The following is a 20,251-nucleotide window of genomic DNA, read 5'->3' on the forward strand; positions in this document are numbered from 1 at the left end:
ATGAACTCTGACTCCAAAGCCCGGGCTCTTTTCACTGAGCCATGTGAGCCCACTGTTGGGTAGGGACCATCTCTATGTGTTGCCAACTTGTACTTCCCAAGCGCTTAGTACAGTGCTCTGCACACAGTAAGCGCTCAATAAATACGACTGATTGATTGACTGATTGATATATACATATACACAGGTGCTGTGGGGAAGGGAAGGAGGTAAGGCGGGGGGGATGGAGAGGGGGAGGAGGGGGAATGTACAATGGGGATGAAGACTGTGAGCCCCCCGTGGGACAACCTGATCACCTTGTAACCTCCCCAGCGCTTAGAACAGTGCTTTGCACATAGTAAACACTTAATAAATGCTATTATTATTATTATTATTATTATTATTATTATTATTAAAAGAAGTTGTGCCTGACAAAAAATATCCATAGCTCCTGAAGGATTTATGCTTCCTGGTTTATCCAATTCTATTAGGTAAAATAACAAGCTGGACAACCATTACTCTGTTCTCCCAAACATTTTGTTGCCACTTTCTGAGCTAATGTACAAAATTGCCTCATCAGAGGACTGTGCCTGGTAAACTGTAATCTTGCAGTGCAAGAACGAACAAGAAACCAACCAATATAGAGTTTCAACAGGGATTGATAAACACCACTGACTAACCATCACATCACAGAACAACGAAATGCTACTCGATTTCCCAAGCGCTCAGTACAGTGCCCCGCACACAGCAAGCCCCCGGAAAATACTCTCGACTGATTGAAGATGGCAAAAGTCATTCTCAAGAAGAATGACAACTGCTGCTCATGAACTGGCCAGATAAAGAACCGAAATAATAATAATAATAATGGCATTTGTTAAGCGCTTACTATGTGCAAAGCACTGTTCTAAGCGCTGAAATGGCAGCGATGAGAAGCAGCATGGCTTTGCGGATAAAGCACGGCCTGGGAGTCTAAAGAACCTGGGTTCTAATCTCAGCTCCGTCACAGGTCTGCTGTGGGACTTTGGGCACGTCACTTAATAATAATAATAACGACGGTATTTGTTAAGCGCTTACTATGTGCAAAGCACTGTTCTAAGCGCTGGGGGGATACAAGGTGATCAGGTTGTCCCACGTGGGGCTCACAGTCTTAATCCCCATTTTACAGATGAGGGAACTGAGGCTCAGAGAACTTAAGTGACTTGCCCAAAGTCACACAGCTGACAATTGGCGGAGTCGGGATTTGAACCCATGACCTCTGACTCCAAAGCCCTTGCTCTTTCTACTGAGCCACGCTGGCTTAGTTACCTCATCTGTAAAATAGGGATTAAGAGTACGAGCCCCATGTGGGACAGGGACTGTGTCCAATCTGATTAACTTGTAACTCTTGGCACATACTAAGTGCTTAACAAGCGCCATAATTATTTATTATTACTAGCACGGAGTCAAACTGGATTATTTAATAAAGAGCGGTTGAAAGAGACAAGTAGGGTGCACCTTCTTCTGGATTCGCCTCCCTTCTTCAAAGAGACAGCACTCAGTTGTTGGATTCAATCAATAATGGCATTTATTAAGCGCTTACTATGTGCAAAGCACTGTTCTAAGCACTGGGGAGGTTACAAGGTGATCAGGTTGTCCCACCGGGGACTCACGGTCTTAATCCCCATTTTCCAGATGAGGGAACTGAGACCCAGAGAAGTTAAGTGACTTGCCCGAAGTCACACAGCTGACAGTTGGCGGCGCCGGGATTTGAACCCATGACCTCTGACTCCAAAGCCCGGGCTCTTTCCACTGAGCCACGCTGCTTCTGATTCGCAAGGTCTGGCCTCCCGTATCTGCCCAGGGGCTGAAGTGAGCGAACGATGACCCTTTGTCTGCCTCTACAGCGAAAGGGTGGGCTATCAGCACTGCTTTGCACATAGTATGCGCTTAATAAATGCCATTATTATTATTATTACTATTATTATTACTGTATATATCCCCAGACCTGAAAAGCTGATCATTATAAGAAATTTCAATGCAGGGATGGGAAGTGACGCGGTGACATTGGAAAAAAAAAAAGTCACTGGACCCAAAGGACTGGAAAATTAAAGAGCAACGTGCTATTTCTGTGCAGGAAATGTACTGAGTGAGAGTCAGCTCCAATTCACCTGAAGCCTAAACAATACAAAAATTCAAAGATTCTATTATCATTCATCAGAGGGTCTTAAAAGATGGATGGAGCATTGCACCCACTCTCACTCCCACTCCTGAATATATTTATTCATTCATTCAAGCAGCGTGGCTCAGTGGACAGAGCCCGGGCTTTGGAGTCAGAGGTCGTGGGTTCGAATCCCAGCTCCGCCGCATGTCTGCTGTGTGACCCTGGGCGAGTCACTTCACTTCTCGGAGTCTCAGTTACCTCATCTGTAAAACGGGGATGATGACTGTGAGCCCCACGCGGGACAACCTGATCACCTTGTAACCCCCCAGCGCTTAGAACAGTGCTTTGCACATAGTAAGCGCTTAACAAATGCCATTATTATTATTCACTCAATCAATCGAACACTTACTGTGTGCAGAGCACTGTACTATGTGCTTGGGAGAGTACAATGTAACAATAAACGGACATATTCCCTGCCTACAAAGAGCTCACAGTCTAGAGGGGAAGATACACATGAACATAAATGAATAAATTATGGATCTGGACACAAATTGCTGTAGGGTTGGGAGGGGTGACTCTGGCTCTGGAACTATAATAATAATGATAATGGCATTTATTAAGCGCTTACTATGTGCAAAGCACTGTTCTAAGCGCTGGAGGGATACAAGGTGATCAGGTTGTCCCACATGGGGCTCACAGTCTGAATCCCATTTTACAGATGAGGAAACTGAGGCACAGAGAAGTTAAGTGGCTTGCCCAAGGTCCCACAGCTGACAAGTGGCGGAGCCGGGATTCGAACCCATGACCTCTGACTCCAAAGCCCGTGCTCTTTCCACTGAGCCACGCTGCTTCTCTAGGCATATGATGGTAACCTTAGTACAGTGCTCTCATCCTCTCCCGACTGGATGACTGCATCAGCCTCCTCTCTGATCTCCCAAACAATCAATCAATCAATCATATTTACTGAGCGCTTACTGTGTGCAGAGCACTGTACTAAGCGCTTGGGACTTGTACTTCCCAAGCGCTTAGTACAGTGCTCTGCACATGGTAAGCGCTCAATAAATACGATTGATTGATTGATTGATTGATTGATTGATTGATTGGGAAGTCCAAGTTGGCAACATATAGAGACAGTCCCTACTCAACAGTAGGCTCACAGTCTAGAAGGGCTTAGAACAGTGCTTTGCACATAGTAAGCGCTTAATAAATGCCATCATTATTATTAGAAGGGGGAGACAGAGAACAAAACCAAACATATTAACAAAATAAAATAAATAGATATGTACAAGTAAAATAAATAAATAGAGTAATAAATATGGCAAACATATATCCATATATACAGGTGCTGTGGGGAAGGGAAGGAGGTAAGACGGGGGGGATGGAGAGGGGGGTGAGGGGGAGAGGAAGGAGGGGGCTTAGTCTGGGAAGGCCTCCTGGAGGAGGTGAGCGCTCAGTAGGGCCTTGTTAAGCGCTACGTGCCAAAATACAATCAGATCAGACACAGTCCCCGTCCCACATGGGGCTCACGGTAAAAGTAGGAGTGAGAATAGGGATTAAATCACCATTTTATCGCTCCCATCCTCCTGTCTCTCCCCACTTCAGTCTCTACTTCACCCATAACGATCTTAAGGTCTAGAGGGGGAGACAGACATTAATATGAATAAATAATTTAAAATATAGGATCGAAAGACATGGACATAAGTGCCGTGGGGTTGGGGAGGGGGTGAACAGCCAATGTCCACCGGTCACCGGTCCAAGTGCAGCGAAACGAAACAAACCGGCTCACACTCGCACCTCCTCCAGCGGCAATCCCGGAACGTGGGAATTTAAGCCCCATTTTGCATGTTGCCAATTTGTACTTCCCAAGCGCTTAGTACAGTGCTCTGCACATAGTAAGCGCTCAATAAATACGATTGATGATGATGATTCTGGACCAATACCTGCTTAAAGAAGTTCGTCACGGTGAGCGTGGCAGGCCGGAAGCTGGTCAGGTTACAAGCCTCGTCTCCGCTTGCCGTCCTCTCGAGCGACCGCCGTCCGGCAATGCCGGAGTTCCGCCGCTCGGACCAAGATCCTTTCCGTTCTGCCGAGGGAATGGAAGGAAACGTGTCCGTGGGTGAGGTCCGGGATTGGTTTCGGGATCGAAGGTCCGCGGCCAGGGTATCCACTGCCTCCCGGAGCCAAGCGGTACGTGCGATAGTAGCGGAGATTGTGCTGGGATAACCGCGCTCCTGAATCATGAGGAACTCCAAACCACTCCCGAATCCCTCTGCCTCTCCTGCCGCAACCATACTTCAGTCCCTCATCACTCCGATAAAAGCCTTAATCGTTCACGCCCCACCACTGGGAGATGAAGTTGGCCGTTGGGAAGAGGGTGAAGAATAGTTTCTTATGTACCACAGTCATTCAATCCTATTTACTGAGAGCTAACTGTGTGCAGAGCACTGTACTAAGTAAGCCCTTAGAGTACCCAAGGGCTGATTCATTCGTTCATTCATTCATTCAATTGTATTTATTCGCTTAGTACAGTGCTCTGCACATAGTAAGCGCTCAATAAATACGATTGATGATGATGATTTATTGCGCGCTTACTGTGTGCAGAGCACTGTACTACACGCTGGGGAAGTACAAGTTGGCAACATATAGTGGCTGATCCACTATAGAGAAGCAGCGTGGCTCAGTGGAAAAAGCCCGGGCTTTGGAGTCGGAGGTCATGGGTTCAAATCCCGGCTCTGCCGCTTGTCAGCTGTGCGACTTGGGGCAAGTCACTTCACTTCTCTGGGCCTCAGTGACTTCATCTGGAAAATGGGGATTAAAATTGTGAGCCCCTCGTGGGACAACCTGATCACCTTGAAACCTCCCCAGCGCTTAGAACAGTGCTTTGCACATAGTAAGCGCTTAACAAATACCAACACTATTATTCTTATATTATTGTCAGCTGTGTGACTTTGGGCAAGTCACTTCACTTCTCTGGGCCTCAGTGACCTCATCTGTAAATTGGGGATGAAGACTGTGAGCCCCACGTGGGACAACTTGATCACCTTATATCCTCCCCCAGTGCTTAGAACAGTGCTCTGCACATAGCAAGCGCTTAACAAATGCCATCATTATTATTATTATTATTATTATTATCCACCACTCTCCAAACTTTCCGCCGCTGAAACACTCCCTCTGTCCCGGCAGTTTGCTTAAATCATCATCATCATCATCAATCGCATTTATTGAGCGCTTACTGTGTGCAGAGCACTGTACTAAGCGCTTGGGAAGTACAAAGTTGGCAACATATAGAGACAGTCCCTACCCAATAGTGGGCTCACAGTCGAAAAATAAGACAGCAAAAGGCTTATTTACAAAATCACTGTATAACAAGCCTATTGGCCAGTCGGGAATTACTCAACTGCATCCCTGGCGTCTGGTCCCCCTCTCCATCCCCCTCATCTTACCTCCTTCCCTTCCCCACAGCACCTGTATATATGGATACATGTTTGTACATATTTATTACTCTATGTATTTATTTATTTTACCTGTACATATCTATTCTATTTATTTTATTTTGTCAGTATGGTTTTGTTCTCTGTCTCCCCCTTTTCGACTGTGAGCCCACTGTTGGGTAGGGACCGTCTCTATATGATGCCAACTTGGACTTCCCAAGCTCTTAGTACAGTGGTCTGCACATAGTAAGCGCTCAATAAATACGATTGATGATGATGATGACTGTCTCTATATGTTGCCAACTTGGACTTCCCAAGCGCTTAGTACATGCTCTGCACACAGAAAGCGCTCAATAAATACGACTTGATTGATTGATAGGTCGCTCATGAGCCCAGCTGGATTCGGAGAAGGGGGGAATGCCCGATTTCCTCCCAAACCCCAATACCTCCCGTGCTGATTTCTACTTCGGTGGAATCTCGTTCCAAACTCCCGGCGCTGCTGACGATGTTCATCAGGTGGATGGCGGTCCAGGCGAAAGGCATGCGGTACTTTCCCAACCTTTGGCAAAACTGCTCCGCTTGGCTCTTCAGCTTCTCCAGCTTCTCCTTGTTCTGCAACAAAAAATACTTAACCACGTTACGGGCCCGGCTAGAGAGGACAGTCGGGTAGAGTGGTTGAGAAGCGGAGTGGCTCAGAGGAAAGAGCCCGGGCTTTGGAGTCAGAAGTCATGGGTTCAAATCCCGACTCCGCCAATTGTCAGCTGTGTGACTTTGAAGCCACTTCACTTCTCTGTGCCTCAGTTACCTCATCTGCAAAATGGGGGTGAAGACGGTGAGCCCCCTCTGGGACAACCTGATCATCATCATCATCATCAATAGTATTTATTGATCATCTTGTCACCTCCCCAGTGCTTAGGACAGTGCTTCGTTGTCTCCCCCTTTTAGACTGTGAGCCCACTGTTGGGTAGGGACTGTCTCTATATGTTGCCAATTTGTACTTCCCAAGCGCTTAGTACAGTGCTCTGCACATAGTAAGCGCTCAGTAAATACGATTGATGATGATGATGCTTTGCACATAGTAAGCGCTTAATAAATGCCATCGTCATTATTATTATTATCATTAAAGTCATCCTGAGGGGTAATGTAGGGATGGGAAGGGGTAAAGCGGCCTGAACTTTTTAAAGAGCTCGATCTTCAGGAGATTGGACCGATTCCCTCAAAAGTAGCTTAAAGGTTAAATATGCAGCCTACATATTATGCAGGTGTGACATACATTATCAGAAATACTCATTCAATTGTATTTATTGAGCGCTTACTGTGTGCACAGCACTGTAGCAAGCACTTGGGAAGTACAAGTCGGCAACATATAGAGATGGTCCCTTCCCAATAATGGGCTCACAGTCTAGAAGGGGGAGACAGACAACAAAGCAAAACATGTAGACGGGTGTCAAAACCATAATAATAATAATAATAATGGTATTTATTAAGCGCTTACTATGTGCAAAGCACAGTTCTAAGCGCTGGGGAGGTTACAAGGTGATCAGGTTGTCCCACAGCAGGCTCACAGTCTTAATCCCCATTTTCCAGATGAGGTCACTGAGGCGCAGAGAAGTGAAGTGACTTGCCCAAAGTCGCACAGCTGACAAGCGGCAGAGCCCGGATTTGAACCCATGGCCTCTGACTCCAAAGCCCGGGCTCTTTCCACTGAGCCACGCTGCTTCTCTATCGTATCATAGGTATCATAAATATTCATTCAATCGTATTTATTGAGTGCTTACTGTGTGCACAGCACTGTACTAAGCACTTGGGAAGCACAAGTCGGCAACAGATAGAGACGGTCCCTACCCAACAACGGGCTCACAGTCTAGAAGGGGGAGACAGACAACAAAGCAAAACATGTAGACAGATGTCAAAACCATCAGATTTGTGCCTAATAATAATAATAATAATAATAATAATAATAATAATGGCATTTATTAAGCGCTTACTATGTGCAAAGCACTGTTCTAAGCGCTGGGGAGGTCACAAGGTGATCAGGTTGCTCTCTGGGCCTCAGCTACCTCATCTGTAAAACGGGGATGAAGACTTTGACGTGGGACAACCAGACTATCTTGTAACGACCCCAGCGCTTAGAACGGCGCCGGGCGCAGAGTAAGCGCTTGACAAATACCATAATTATCATTATTACTTTAAGTATCTAAGCTGGGTGGCCTTGGCCGAATTAAATGGACTTGTCGGATTCTTCCAAATATGACTCAAGAACTAGTTTTTCGAGTACTGGGTGTCTGGGGCTCCGGCAGGAAGACGACCTATTTAACCCCCGTGATACTTCCCAAGCGCTTAGTACAGTGCTCTGCACACAGTAAGCGCTCAATAAATACGATTGATGATGATGGAGGAAGGACTCACCTTGGCAGCATCTGCTTCTTTGAAAATCATGTATGGTTCGGCACACTCCCCAATGTCTCCTTGCTGCAGGACTTTCTCCAGCTGGGAAAGGAAGGAAGAGGTGGTGGGGGGAATCAATCAATCAATCAATCAATCAATCAATCAATCAATCAATCAGTACAGGGCAGAGCACTGTACTAAGCGCTTGGGAAGTCCAAGTTGGCAACATATAGAGACGGTCCCTACCCGACAGCGGGCTCACAGTCTAGAAGGGGGAGACGGAGAACAAAACCAAACGTATTAACAAAATAAAATAGAATAGATATGTACAAGTAAAATAAAGAAATAGAGTAATAAATATGTACAAACATATATACATATATACAGGTGCTGTGGGGAAGGGAAGGAGGTAAAGCGGGTGGGGGGGAATTTATTGGAAGTGTTAGGTTTCTGGTAAAAAATCCGCAAATGAATCAGTGAAATGTAATGCTAAAACTGCCGCTCATGTCAATAAATATCACTATCACTCTTTTATCATCATCATCATCATCAATCGTATTTATTGAGCGCTTACTATGTGCAGAGCACTGTACTAAGCGCTTGGGAAGTACAAATTGGCAACATCTAGAGACAGTCCCTACCCAACAGTGGGCTCACAGTCTAAAAGGGGGAGACAGAGAACAAAACCAAACATACTAACAAAATAAAATAAATAGAATAGCTATGTACAGCCCACTGTTGGGTAGGGACTGTCTCTCTATGTTGCCAATTTGTACTTCCCAAGCGGTTAGTACAGTGTTCTGCACACAGTAAGCGCTCAATAAATACGATTGATGATGATGATGATCACTTGCTGAGCCCCCGCGGGCCACGCACCTGACAAGCCTCTTGGGAGGTGGAGGAAGAAATAACCGGGATAGTCCTCGCCCCACCGGAGTCGGCCACCAAATGGGCCAGCGGAGATGGAGGCGAGGCTAGCGAAAGCGGCGATCCTGACTTAAGCTCCTTTCGGAAAACGAGCCTGGCAACCTAAAAAGAAATCCTGAACTTCCAATACCTTCCAGCTGAAAGACCGCCGCTTGCCGGAGGTGCGACTAAGAACAGCAGCGTGGCCTGGGGAGCGCGGTCCTGGGAGTCCGAAGGACCTGGGTTCTAATCCCGGCCCTGCCACTAGCCTGTCTGTCTCCCCCTTCTAATAATAATAATAATAACGATGGCATTTATTAAGCGCTTACTGTGTACAAAGCACTATTCTAAGGACCACTTAGTACAGTGCTCTGCACACAGTAAGCGCTCAATAAATACGATTGATTGATTGGGGAGGTGACAAGGTGATCAGGTTGTCCCACACGGTGCTCACAGTCTTAATCCCCATTTTACAGATGAGGGAACTGAGGCCGCTTCTAGACGGTGAGCCCACTGTTGGGTAGGGACCGTCTCTATATGTTGCCAACTTGTAATAATAATAATAATAATGTTGGTATTTGTTAAGCGCTTACTATATGCAAAGCACTGTTCTAAGCGCTGGGGAGGTTACAAGGTGATCAGGGTGTCCGACATGGGGCTCACAGTCTTAATCCCCATTTTACAGGTGAGGGAACTGAGGCCCAGAGAAATGAAGTGATTTGCCCAAAATCACACAGCTGACAAGTGGCGGAGCTGGGATTTGAACCCGTGACCTCTGACTCCAAAGCCCGTGCTCCTTCCACTGAGCCATGCTGCTTGTACTTCCCAAGCGCTTAGTACAGTGCTCTGCACACAGTAAGCGCTGTGTGACCCTGGGTGCTGGGTGACCCTGGGGAAGTCACTTTACTTCTCTGGGCCTCAGTCACCTCATTTGTAAAACAGGGATTAAGACTGCGAGTCCCACGTGGGATGTGGACTGTATCCAACCTGATTAGCTTGTCTCTAGCCTAGCGTTTAGTACAGTGCCTGGCCGATACTAAGCACTTCATTCAATCATGTTTATTGAGCGCTTACTGTGTGCAGAGCACTGTACTAAGCGCTTGGGAAGTCCAAGTTGGCAACATACAGAGACAGTCCCTACCCAACAGCGGGCTCACAGTCTAGAAGGGGGAGACAGACAACAAAACATATTAACAAAATAAATAGAATAAATATGTACAAATAAAATAGAGTAATAAATACGTACAAACATATATACAGGTGCTGTAGATAACAAATACCATAAAAAAAAAAGAAGAAAAACATTGGAAGTTACTTGAGGGCAGGATGCCCTTTCTTGGGCTGAGGTGGGGCCCCCATTTATCCACCTCTTAGCAGGTCCCAACTGGACATCTTTCCTTCCTTCCCTCATTCATTCATTCATCATCAATCATCATCAATCGTATTTATTGAGCGCTTACTATGTGCAGAGTACTGTACTAAGCGCTTGGGAAGTACAAATTGGCAGCACACAGAGACAGTCCCTACCCAACAGTGGGCTCACAGTCTAAAAGGGGGAGACAGAGAACAAAACCGAACATACCAACAAAATGAAATAGAATAGATATGCACAAGTAAAATAAATAAATAAATAACTAAATACAGTAATAAATATGTACAAACATATATATATATATACATATATACATTCACTCAATCGTATTTACTGAGCGCTTACTGAGAGGACAGCACCACACTAAGTGATTGGGAGAGTAAAATATAACAATAAACAGACACAGTCCCTACCCGCAACAAGCTTACAGTCTAGAGGGGGAGGTGGGCTTTAATATAAAAAAAAAAAATGATGGCATTTATTAAGCGCTTACTATGTGCAAAGCACTGTTCTAAGCGCTGGAGAGGTTACAAGGTGATCAGGTTGTCCCACGTGGGGCTCACAGTCTTAATCCCCATTTTCCAGATGAGGTAACTGAGGCCCAGAGAAGCTAAGTGACTTGCCCAAAGTCACACAGCTGACAATTGCCGGAGCCGGGATTCGAACCCATGACCTCTGACTCCAAAGCCCGTGCTCTTTCCACTGAGCCACGCTGCTTCTCTATTTATAAAGCGCTTACTCTGTGCAAAGCCCTGTTCTAATCACTGGGGTAGATACAAGGTGATCAGGTTGTCCCACGTGGGGCTCACAGTCTTAATCCCCATTTTCCAGATGAGGGAACTGAGGCACAGAGAAGTTAGTGACTTGCCCAAAGTCACACAGCTGGCAATTAGCAGAGCCGGGATTTGAACCCACGACCTCTGATTCCCAAGCCAGGGCTCTTTCCATTGAGCCACGCTGCTTCCCTGTACTAAGTAAGTAAATTACAGATCTGTACATAAGGGCTGTGCAGCTGAGAGGCTCCTCGCTCTACCTTAATCCTACCAGCATGGCTCAGTGGAAAGAGCCAGAGGTCATGGGTTCAAATCCCACCTCGTCCAATTGTCCGCTGTGTGACTTTGGGCAAGTCACTTCACTTCTCTGGGCCTCAGTTACTGCCCCTGTGGGCCAACCTGATCACCTTGCAACCTCCCCAGGGCTTAGAACAGAGCTTTGCACATAGTAAGCGCTTAACAAATGCCTTTATTAATAATGATGGCATTTGTTAAGCGCTTACTATGTGCAAAGCACTGTTCTAAGCGCTGGGGGGGATACAAGGTGATCAAGTTGTCCCACGTGGGGCTCACAGTCTTCATCCCCATTTTTACAGACGAGGGAACTGAGGCTCAGAGAAGTTAAGTGACTTGCCCAAGGTCACACAGCAGACTTGTGGCGGAGCCGGGATTCGAACCCATGACGTCTGACTCCAAAGCCCGGGCATTATTATCATTATTATTATTATTATTATTATTATTATTATTACCACTGTCTCTGACCTCCCACCCCTCATCTTCTGCTCCTAGAAAGTTCTTGATGGGAGAGATGACCGAGAGGGGAAAATTTCCTTGTTCCTGTAAGGAATCGGTTTCGTATTATAGAAGTATTAGAGAAGCAGCGTGAATCAGTGGAAAGGGCACGCGCTTGGGAGTCACAGGTCATGGGTTCAAATCCTGGCACCGCCAATTGTCAGCTGTGTGACTTTGGGCCAGTCACTTCACTTCTCTGGGCCTCCGTTCCCTCATCTGGAAAATGCGGATTAAGACCGTGAGCCCCACGTGGGCCAACCTGATCACCTTGTATCTCCCCAGCGCTTAGGACAGTGCTTGGCACATAGTAAGCACTTAACAAATACCATCATTATTATATTATATTATAGAAAACACGTTGGTGAGTCAGTAGAAACGGAACTGAGCTTTTCCCAAGCCCCCAGCAAGCACAGTTTCTGCCTGACTCTCATCTCTTCCTTCTAGACTTCTAGACTGTGAGCCCACGGGTAGGGACTGTCTATATGTTGCCAACTTGGACTTCCCAAGCGCTTAGTACAGTGCTCTGCACACAGTAAGCGCTCAATAAATACGATTGATTGATTGATCTCTGGTAGGAATTGATTTTTCTTAATCCCGGCTATCCTGGGGAAGGGGCACAACTGTCAGATCAAAAATCACTGCCCGCTGCTGGCTTTTCTCTAGCCTGGGTAAACTTCACTGTCGGAACAAAATCAATACAACCTGTTTGAATTGTGCCGCTAAGGACAGCTCCTTCTATTTGGATTTGATAAGAAAGGAAGTTTTGACTACGGAATGATGGGGACCCTGATAAACCTTAAAAAAAAATCCTTCAAAATGATCAATTTTATCCTTCTACAACAGAAATGGGGAGGTAAACTGCCCAAGGGAGGACGCACGTACGCAGATAAAAGTCAACGATGATTCATGGAGAGGAGCCAAAAATGATTCCTACTAATGGTTGGTATCATCAGAGAAGCAGCGTGGCTCATTGGAAAGAGCCCGGGCTTTGGAGTCAGAGGTCGTGGGTTCAAATCCCGGCTCCGCCAAGTGTCAGCTGTGTGACTTTAGGCAAATCACTTCACTTCTCTGGGCCTCAGTTCCCTCAACTGGAAAATGGGGATTAAGACTGTGAGCCCCAAGTGGGACAACCTGATCACCTTGTATCCTCTCCAGTGCTTAGAACAGTGCTTTGCACATAGTAAGCGCTTAACAAATGCCATTATTATTATTATTATCATCATTTTAAAAGGCAAAATTTACAAGGAGAACAAAAAAAACTGCAAAATTATTATTCTGCCGAATTGAAAAATTATGCAGGGCATTTTTCCAAGAACTCTATGGATGGGTTACACTTACCACACCCTAGCCCAACGATATCCTTCCGTGATATGTTGCCAACTTGGACTTCCCAAGCGCTTAGTACAGTGCTCTGCACACAGTAAGCGCTCAATAAATGCAATCGATTGATTGATTGATTGGGCTTTAAATATAAAACTCCACTGAGGTCCTTTTTTTAAAAAAGAAACGGTCACCCATTTATAATCAGGCACTCAGGAAACACAGAGCTCTTCAGGTGTGCGTTCTCTTGCCAACTCCGTAAACCGAACCTACTTCTTCGATGGTGTTGAAAAAGGAAAAGATGCATTACTCTGCCAGATGCTTAGAACAGTGCTCTGCACGTAATAAGCGCTCAATAAATACCGCCGATTGATTGACTGAATATTCATATTGGACCTCCAAGCTCAGAGAAGATGCCGCTGATGGGGAAGTGCGCTTAACAACGGGTATGTGGCTGAAAAATCCCCCTTTTAGACAGTGAGCCCACTGTCGGGTAGGGACTGTCTCTATATGTTGCCAATTTGTACTTCCCAAGCGCTTAGTACAGTGCTCTGCACATAGTAAGCGCTCAATAAATACGATTGATGATGATGATGATGATGATGAAAAAGTTAATGTGGGACCCAATCTCACTGTGCACACACATACAAACTGTCCTTTGTTGAGCTGTCAGGCTTGTTTTCGCGGGGCCTGACTCTGCTTCCCAGTTTGCCCTTTTGTCGGGTGGTTTGATAATAATAATAATAATAATAATGATGGCATTTATTAAGCGCTTACTATGTGCAAAGCACTGTTCTAAGCGCTGGGGAGGTTACAAGGTGATCAGGTTGTCCCACGGGGGGCTCACAGTCATAATCCCCCTTTTACAGATGAGGGAACTGATGGTTTTTATGCTCCCAGAATAATAATAATAATAATGATAATGATAATAATAATAATAATAATAATAATAATAATGGCATTTATTAAGCGCTTACTATGTGCAAAGCACTGTTCCAAGTTTGAGCCAGGCCCTTGTTCCTAAAAACCAACTACTACTTACCAAGTGGGAAGAGAAGAAGGATGAAGTAAATGATGAGGGCAGGAGAAAGGGCTGTGAGGTGCCAAATGGGGAGGAGGCGACGAGAAAGAAGTTGGCGAGAAGATTAATCAGTCAATCGTATTTACTGAACGCTTACTAGGAGCAGCATGGTGTAGTGGACAGAGCCCGGGTCATGGATTCTAATCCCGGCTCCGCCACTTCATTCGATCGTATTTACTGAGCGCTCACTGGGTGCAGGGCACTGTACTAAGCGCTTGGGAAGTACAAGCTGGAAGTACACAGCCACTTGTCCGCTGCGTGACCTTGGGCAAGTCATTCTACTACTCGGGGCCTGTTACCTCATCTGGAAAATGGGGATTAAGACTGTAAGTCCCATGTGGGAAAGGGACTGTGTCCGACCACAGGGCTTGGTACCGTGTCTGGCCCAGAATAAGTGCTTAACACACACCATTTAAGAAAAATCTCGAAATTGGCATGAAGGTGCTTTACACATGCTTCGCACATAGTAAGCGCTCAATAAACGCCATCCAAAAAATATATATATATATACTAATTACTGCCTACAGATTGTTTAAAAAGGTGTCTCTTACCTTTATGACCAGAAAGACATCCTGGGAGGGGTAAGTGATGGAAAAAATAGCGGATCTGGCCAGCGTGGTAATGGCGGCAGGCGGCACATGAGGACGCAGAACCCCTTTCATTTGCTCAGAGTTGAGGTCAAAGTAGAAATTCTCTGAAATCTAAAAGACGGAGTTCGTGTTTGCAAACATGCTGACGAAATCCGTTTTCGCTCTGTGACCTACTCGACAACTCCACAGTCATTTTGTGAAGCAGCATGGCCTAGCGGCAATGTGTACATATTTATTCTATTTATTTTGTTTTGTTAATAAGTTTTGTTTTGTTGTCTGTCTCCCCCTTCTAGACTGTGAGCCACTGGGTAGGGACCGTCTCTATATGTTGCCGACTTGTACTTCCCAAGCGCTTAGTACAGTGCTCTGCACACAGTAAGCACTCAATAAATACGACAATGAATGAATGAACAGCCCGGGCTTGGCAGCCCGGCTCTGCCACTTGTCTGCTGTGCGACCTTGGGCAACCTATTTCACTTCTCTGTGCCTCGGTTCCCTCATCTGTAAAATGGGGATTGAGACTGTGAGCCCCCCGTGGGACAACCTGATTCCCTTGTATCTACCCCAGCGCTTAGAACAGTGCTTGGCACATAGTAAGCACTTCACAAATACCATAATTATTATTATTTTTAAAATGTTCATCAAAAACAGGCTCATGACATCCTTGGGTTGACATAAATTTTTTTTTAATGGCATTTATTAAGCGCTTACTATGTGCAGAGCACTGTTCTAAGCGCCGGGGAGGATACAAGGTGATCAGGTTGTCCCACGTGGGGCTCACAGTCTTCATCCCCATTTGACAGATGAGGGAACTGAAGACCAGAGAAGTGAAGTGACTTGCCCAAAGTCACACAGCTGACAAGTGGTGGAGCTGGGATTTGAACCCTTGACCTCTGACTCCAAAGCCCGGGCTCTTTCCACTGAGCCACGCTGCTTCTCATAAGTACACAACTGTACTAAATACACAACTGTCTACCGGTTTTCTAAAATTTACATCCCAGAGATTTGATTACCTAAAACGGTAGATCATTGGGCAAAACAAATAAACCAAAAAAAAAAAAATCCCTGCTGCTTTACTCTCAAGGACCATAGCTCAAATCTTCTTTATCGGAAATTATGACTTTGAATGGAGTGGAAGAGGGAATTCTCTTTCGGAGTAACAGCCCCAGGCTAAGTTGGAAAACCACACAAAGAGGTCCGGACCAAGTTGGACACATTTGAACATCACAAAATAATATCATGAAATGGTTTCTTATACAGGGTTCGGGCTGCAGGAAAAGTAATATACACAGGAAGGCAGCAGAAGTCACTAAAGCTACTGCGAGAGATGGAAAAATTCATTTATTTATTCATTTATTTTACTTGCACATATCGATTCTATTTATTTTATTTTGTTAGTATGTTTGGTTTTGTTCTCTGTCTCCCCCTTTTAGACTGTGAGCCCGCTGCTGGGTAGGGACTGTCTCTATATGTTGCCAACTTGGACTTCCCAAGCGCTTAGTACAGTGCTCTGCACACAGTAAGCGCTCAATAAATACGATTGATTGATTGATTCATTCATTCATTCATTCCACCGAATAAATACGATTGATTGATTAATTCATTCATTCATTCAACTGTATTTATTGAGCGCTTACTGTGTGCAAAGCACTGTACTAAGCGTTTGGAAAGTATAATTGGGCAACAGAGACAATTCATTCATTCATTCATTCAATCGTATTTATTGAGCGCTTACTGTGTGCAGAGCACTGTACTAAGCGCTTGGAAAGTATAATTGGGCAACAGAGACAATTCATTCATTCATTCATTCATTCAATCATATTTATTGAGCGCTTACTGTGTGCAGAGCACTGTACTAAGCGCTTGGAAAGTACAATTGGGCAACAGATAGAGACAATCCCTACCCAATAACAGGTTCACAGTCTAGAACAACAGGTTCACAGTCAATAAATACGACTGAATGAATGAATGAATGAATAGAAGCCTAAAAATACAACCAGAGAGTGACACAGTAATATACTCCAGCATGGAAAATACCCCAAAGGTTTATTTTAGTAATACCCATTTTTAAACTGCAATAGTTCCTAATTTCAGTTCAATCACTCAAATCTGAGCAAAAAAACCTGAAAGACTATTCAAAGCCAATGCCGACCTTGGTAAAATGCACTTAAAAGAATCCACTGCCTAGTTCATTCATTCATTCAATCGCATTTATTGAGCACTTACTGTGTGCAGAGCACTGTACTAAGCGCTTGGGAAGTACAATTCGGCAACATATAGAGACCAACAACGGGCTCACAGTCTAGAAGGGGGAGACAGACAACAAAACAAAACAAAACATGTAGACAGGTGACAAAACATGTAGACAGGTGAATGTTTCCTTCCTGGCTACCATGTAAAACTCAATTTTGGAAACACTTTTTCAAAATGTTCATGATCTACGACGGTTGTTTCGAGGGAGAAGGAGTTCTACAACAGCGATACCAAAACTTACCTTCTTCTTCTCCTTGACATCGTATAAGGCCAAACTTGCAAAAATGGGTTCAATTTCAATCTCAAATCTTTAAGACAAAAACACAAAACTGAGTCGGCCCGTGAATTTCCATCACAGGTAAACGGAGCAAATCATCATCATCATCAATCGTATTTACTGAGCGCTTACTGTGTGCAGAGCACTGTACTAAGCGCTTGGGAAGTACAAGTTGGTAACATATAGAGACGGTCCCTACCCAGCAGTGGGCTCACAGTCTAAAAGGGGGAGACGGAGAACAAAACCAAACATACTAACAAAATAAAATAGAATAGATATGTACAAGTAAAATAAATAAATGATACCAGGTTCCGTGATTCCTTTCCTTAAGAGAATTGATCATTATTTCCCGGGGGGGATTCCTAGTTTTAGGCATACAGAACATAGGTTTTCGGTGGTTGTTTGTTTTGTTTTTGGTATGGTACTTGTTAAGCGCTTCCTACGTGCCAGGCACTGTAATAATAATTATAATGATGGCATTGATTAAGCGCTTACTATGTGCAAAGCACTGTTCTAAGCTAATCAGGTTGGATACAATCCCTGTTCCACCAGGGGCTCACAGTCTTAATCCCCATTTCCCAGAGGAGGTAACCAAAGCACAGAGAAGTGAAATGACTTGCCCAAGGTCACCCAACAGGAAAGGCCAGGATTAGAACCCAGGTTATCATCATCATCATCATCAATCGTATTTACTGAGCGCTTACTGTGTGCAGAGCACTGTACTAAGCGCTTGGGAAGTCCAAGTTGGCAACATATAGAGACGGTCCCTACCCAACAGCGGGTCATGCAGCTGACAACTGGTGGAGTTGGGATTTGAACCCGTTACCCCTGACTCCAAAGCCCGGGCTCTTTCCACCGAGCCACGCTGCTTCTCCAAATGAGAAATGAGATGATAATAATAATAATTGCATTTGTCAAGTGCTTACTATGTGCCAAGCACTATTCTAAGCATTCATTCATTCATTAAATCGTATTTACTGAGCGCTTACTGTGTGCAGAGCACTGTACTAAGCGCTTGGGAAGTACAAGTTGGCAACATATAGAGACGGTCCCTACCCAACAGCGGGCTCACGGTACAGAAGGCGGGCTCGTTCCGTCCCGCCGTGGACCCCCGGCCCACGTCCTCCCCCTGTCCCGGAATTCCCTCCCTCCTCAAATCCACCAAGCTCGCTCTCTTCCTCCCTTCAAAGCCCTACTGAGAGCTCACCTCCTCCAGGAGGCCTTCCCAGACTGAGCCCCCTTTTTCCTCTCCTCCTCCCCATCCCCCCCGCCCTACCTCCTTCCCCTCCCCACAGCACCTGTATATCTGTTTGTACAGATTTATCACTCTATTTATTTTACTTGAACATATTTACTATTCTATTTATTTTGTTAATGATGTGCATTTCGCTTTAATTCTATTTGTTCTGACGACTTGACACCTGTCCACGTGTTTTATTTTGCTGTCTGTCTCCCCCTTCGAGACTGTGAGCCCGTTGTTGGATAGGGACCGTCTCTATATGTTGCCCACTTGTACTTTCCCAAGTGCTTAGTACAGTGCTCTGAACACAGTAAGCGCTCAATAAATACGACTGAATGAATGAATGAATGAGCCAAGAAGGCTCTGAAGCATAGCCTGTGAGCACGAGGTTAAAAACAGTTAACTGCAGCAAAAGTGTTGACTGTTGTATTGTACTTTCCCAAGCGCTTAGTACAGTGCTCTGCACACAGTCAGCGCTCAATAAATACGACTGAATGAATGAATGAATGAATGAACCAAGAAGGCTCTGAAGCATAGCCTGTGAGCACGAGGTTAAAAAAGGTTAACTGCAGCAAAGGTGTTTACTGTTGTATTGTACTTTCCCAAGCGCTTAGTACAGTGCTCTGCACACAGTAAACGCTCAATAAATATGACTGAATGAATGAATGAACCAAGAAAGCTCTTAGTACAGTGCTCTGCACATAGTAAGCGCTCAATAAATACGATTGATGATGATGAAGGCTCTGAAGCACAGCCTGTGAGCACGAGGTTAAAAAAGGTGAACTGCAGCAAAAGTGTTGACTGTTGTATTGTACTTTCCCAAGCGCTTAGTACAGTGCTCTGCACACAGTAAGTGCTCAACAAATACAACTGAATGAATGAATGAATGAACCAAGAAGGCTCTGAAGCATAGCCTGTGAGCACGAGGTTAAAAAAGGTGAACTGCAGCAAAAGTGTTGACTGTTGTATTGTACTTTCCCAAGCGCTTAGTACAGTGCTCTGCACACAGTAAGCGCTCAATAAATACGACTGAATGAATGAATGAACCAAGAAAGCTCTTAGTACAGTGCTCTGCACATAGTAAGCGCTCAATAAATACGATTGATGATGATGAAGGCTCTGAAGCACAGCCTGTGAGCACGAGGTTAAAAAAGGTTAACTGCAGCAAAAGTGTTGACTGTTGTATTGTACTTTCCCAAGCGCTTAGTACAGTGCTCTGCACACAGTCAGCGCTCAATAAATACGACTGAATGAATGAATGAATGAATGAACCAAGAAGGCTCTGAAGCATAGCCTGTGAGCACAAGGTTAAAGAAGGTTAACTGCAGCAAAAGTGTTTACTGTTGTATTGTACTTTCCCAAGTGCTTAGTATAGTGCTCTGCACACAGTAAGCGCTCAATAAATATGACTGAATGAAGGAATGAATGAACGAAGAAAGCTCTTAGTACAGTGCTCTGCACATAGTAAACGCTCTAATACGACTGATGATGATGAAGGCTCTGAAGCACAGCCTGTGAGCACGAGGTTAAAAAAGGTTAACTGCAGCAAAAGTGTTGACTGTTGTATTGTACTTTCCCAAGCGCTTAGTACAGTGCTCTGCACACAGTAAGCGCTCAATAAATACGACTGAATGAATGAATGAATGAACCAAGAAGGCTCTGAAGCACAGCCTGTGAGCACGAGGTTACAATGGGTTAACTACAGCAAAAGT

At 45.0% G+C, this 20,251-nt stretch overlaps 1 protein-coding gene across 8 annotated transcripts in view; it reads right to left on the reverse strand.

The window, feature by feature from the left end:
• DOCK7 (dedicator of cytokinesis 7) overlaps window positions 1-20,251 on the reverse strand; it is a 210,088-nt gene that overhangs the window by 128,241 nt on the left and 61,596 nt on the right. For all 8 annotated transcript variants that reach the window (XM_038752931.1, XM_038752930.1, XM_038752929.1 and 5 more), the window contains exons 8-12: window positions 17,264-17,330; window positions 14,731-14,880; window positions 7,957-8,037; window positions 5,994-6,159; window positions 4,057-4,199 (exon numbers count right to left, since the gene is read on the reverse strand). In XM_038752931.1, the coding sequence (XP_038608859.1) occupies window positions 4,057-4,199; window positions 5,994-6,159; window positions 7,957-8,037; window positions 14,731-14,880; window positions 17,264-17,330 (607 nt within the window). The remainder of the gene's footprint in view (window positions 1-4,056; window positions 4,200-5,993; window positions 6,160-7,956; window positions 8,038-14,730; window positions 14,881-17,263; window positions 17,331-20,251) is intronic.

The sequence above is a fragment of the Tachyglossus aculeatus genome, chromosome 10 (genome assembly GCF_015852505.1).
Source record: "Tachyglossus aculeatus isolate mTacAcu1 chromosome 10, mTacAcu1.pri, whole genome shotgun sequence".
NCBI classification, from domain to species: domain Eukaryota; kingdom Metazoa; phylum Chordata; class Mammalia; order Monotremata; family Tachyglossidae; genus Tachyglossus; species Tachyglossus aculeatus.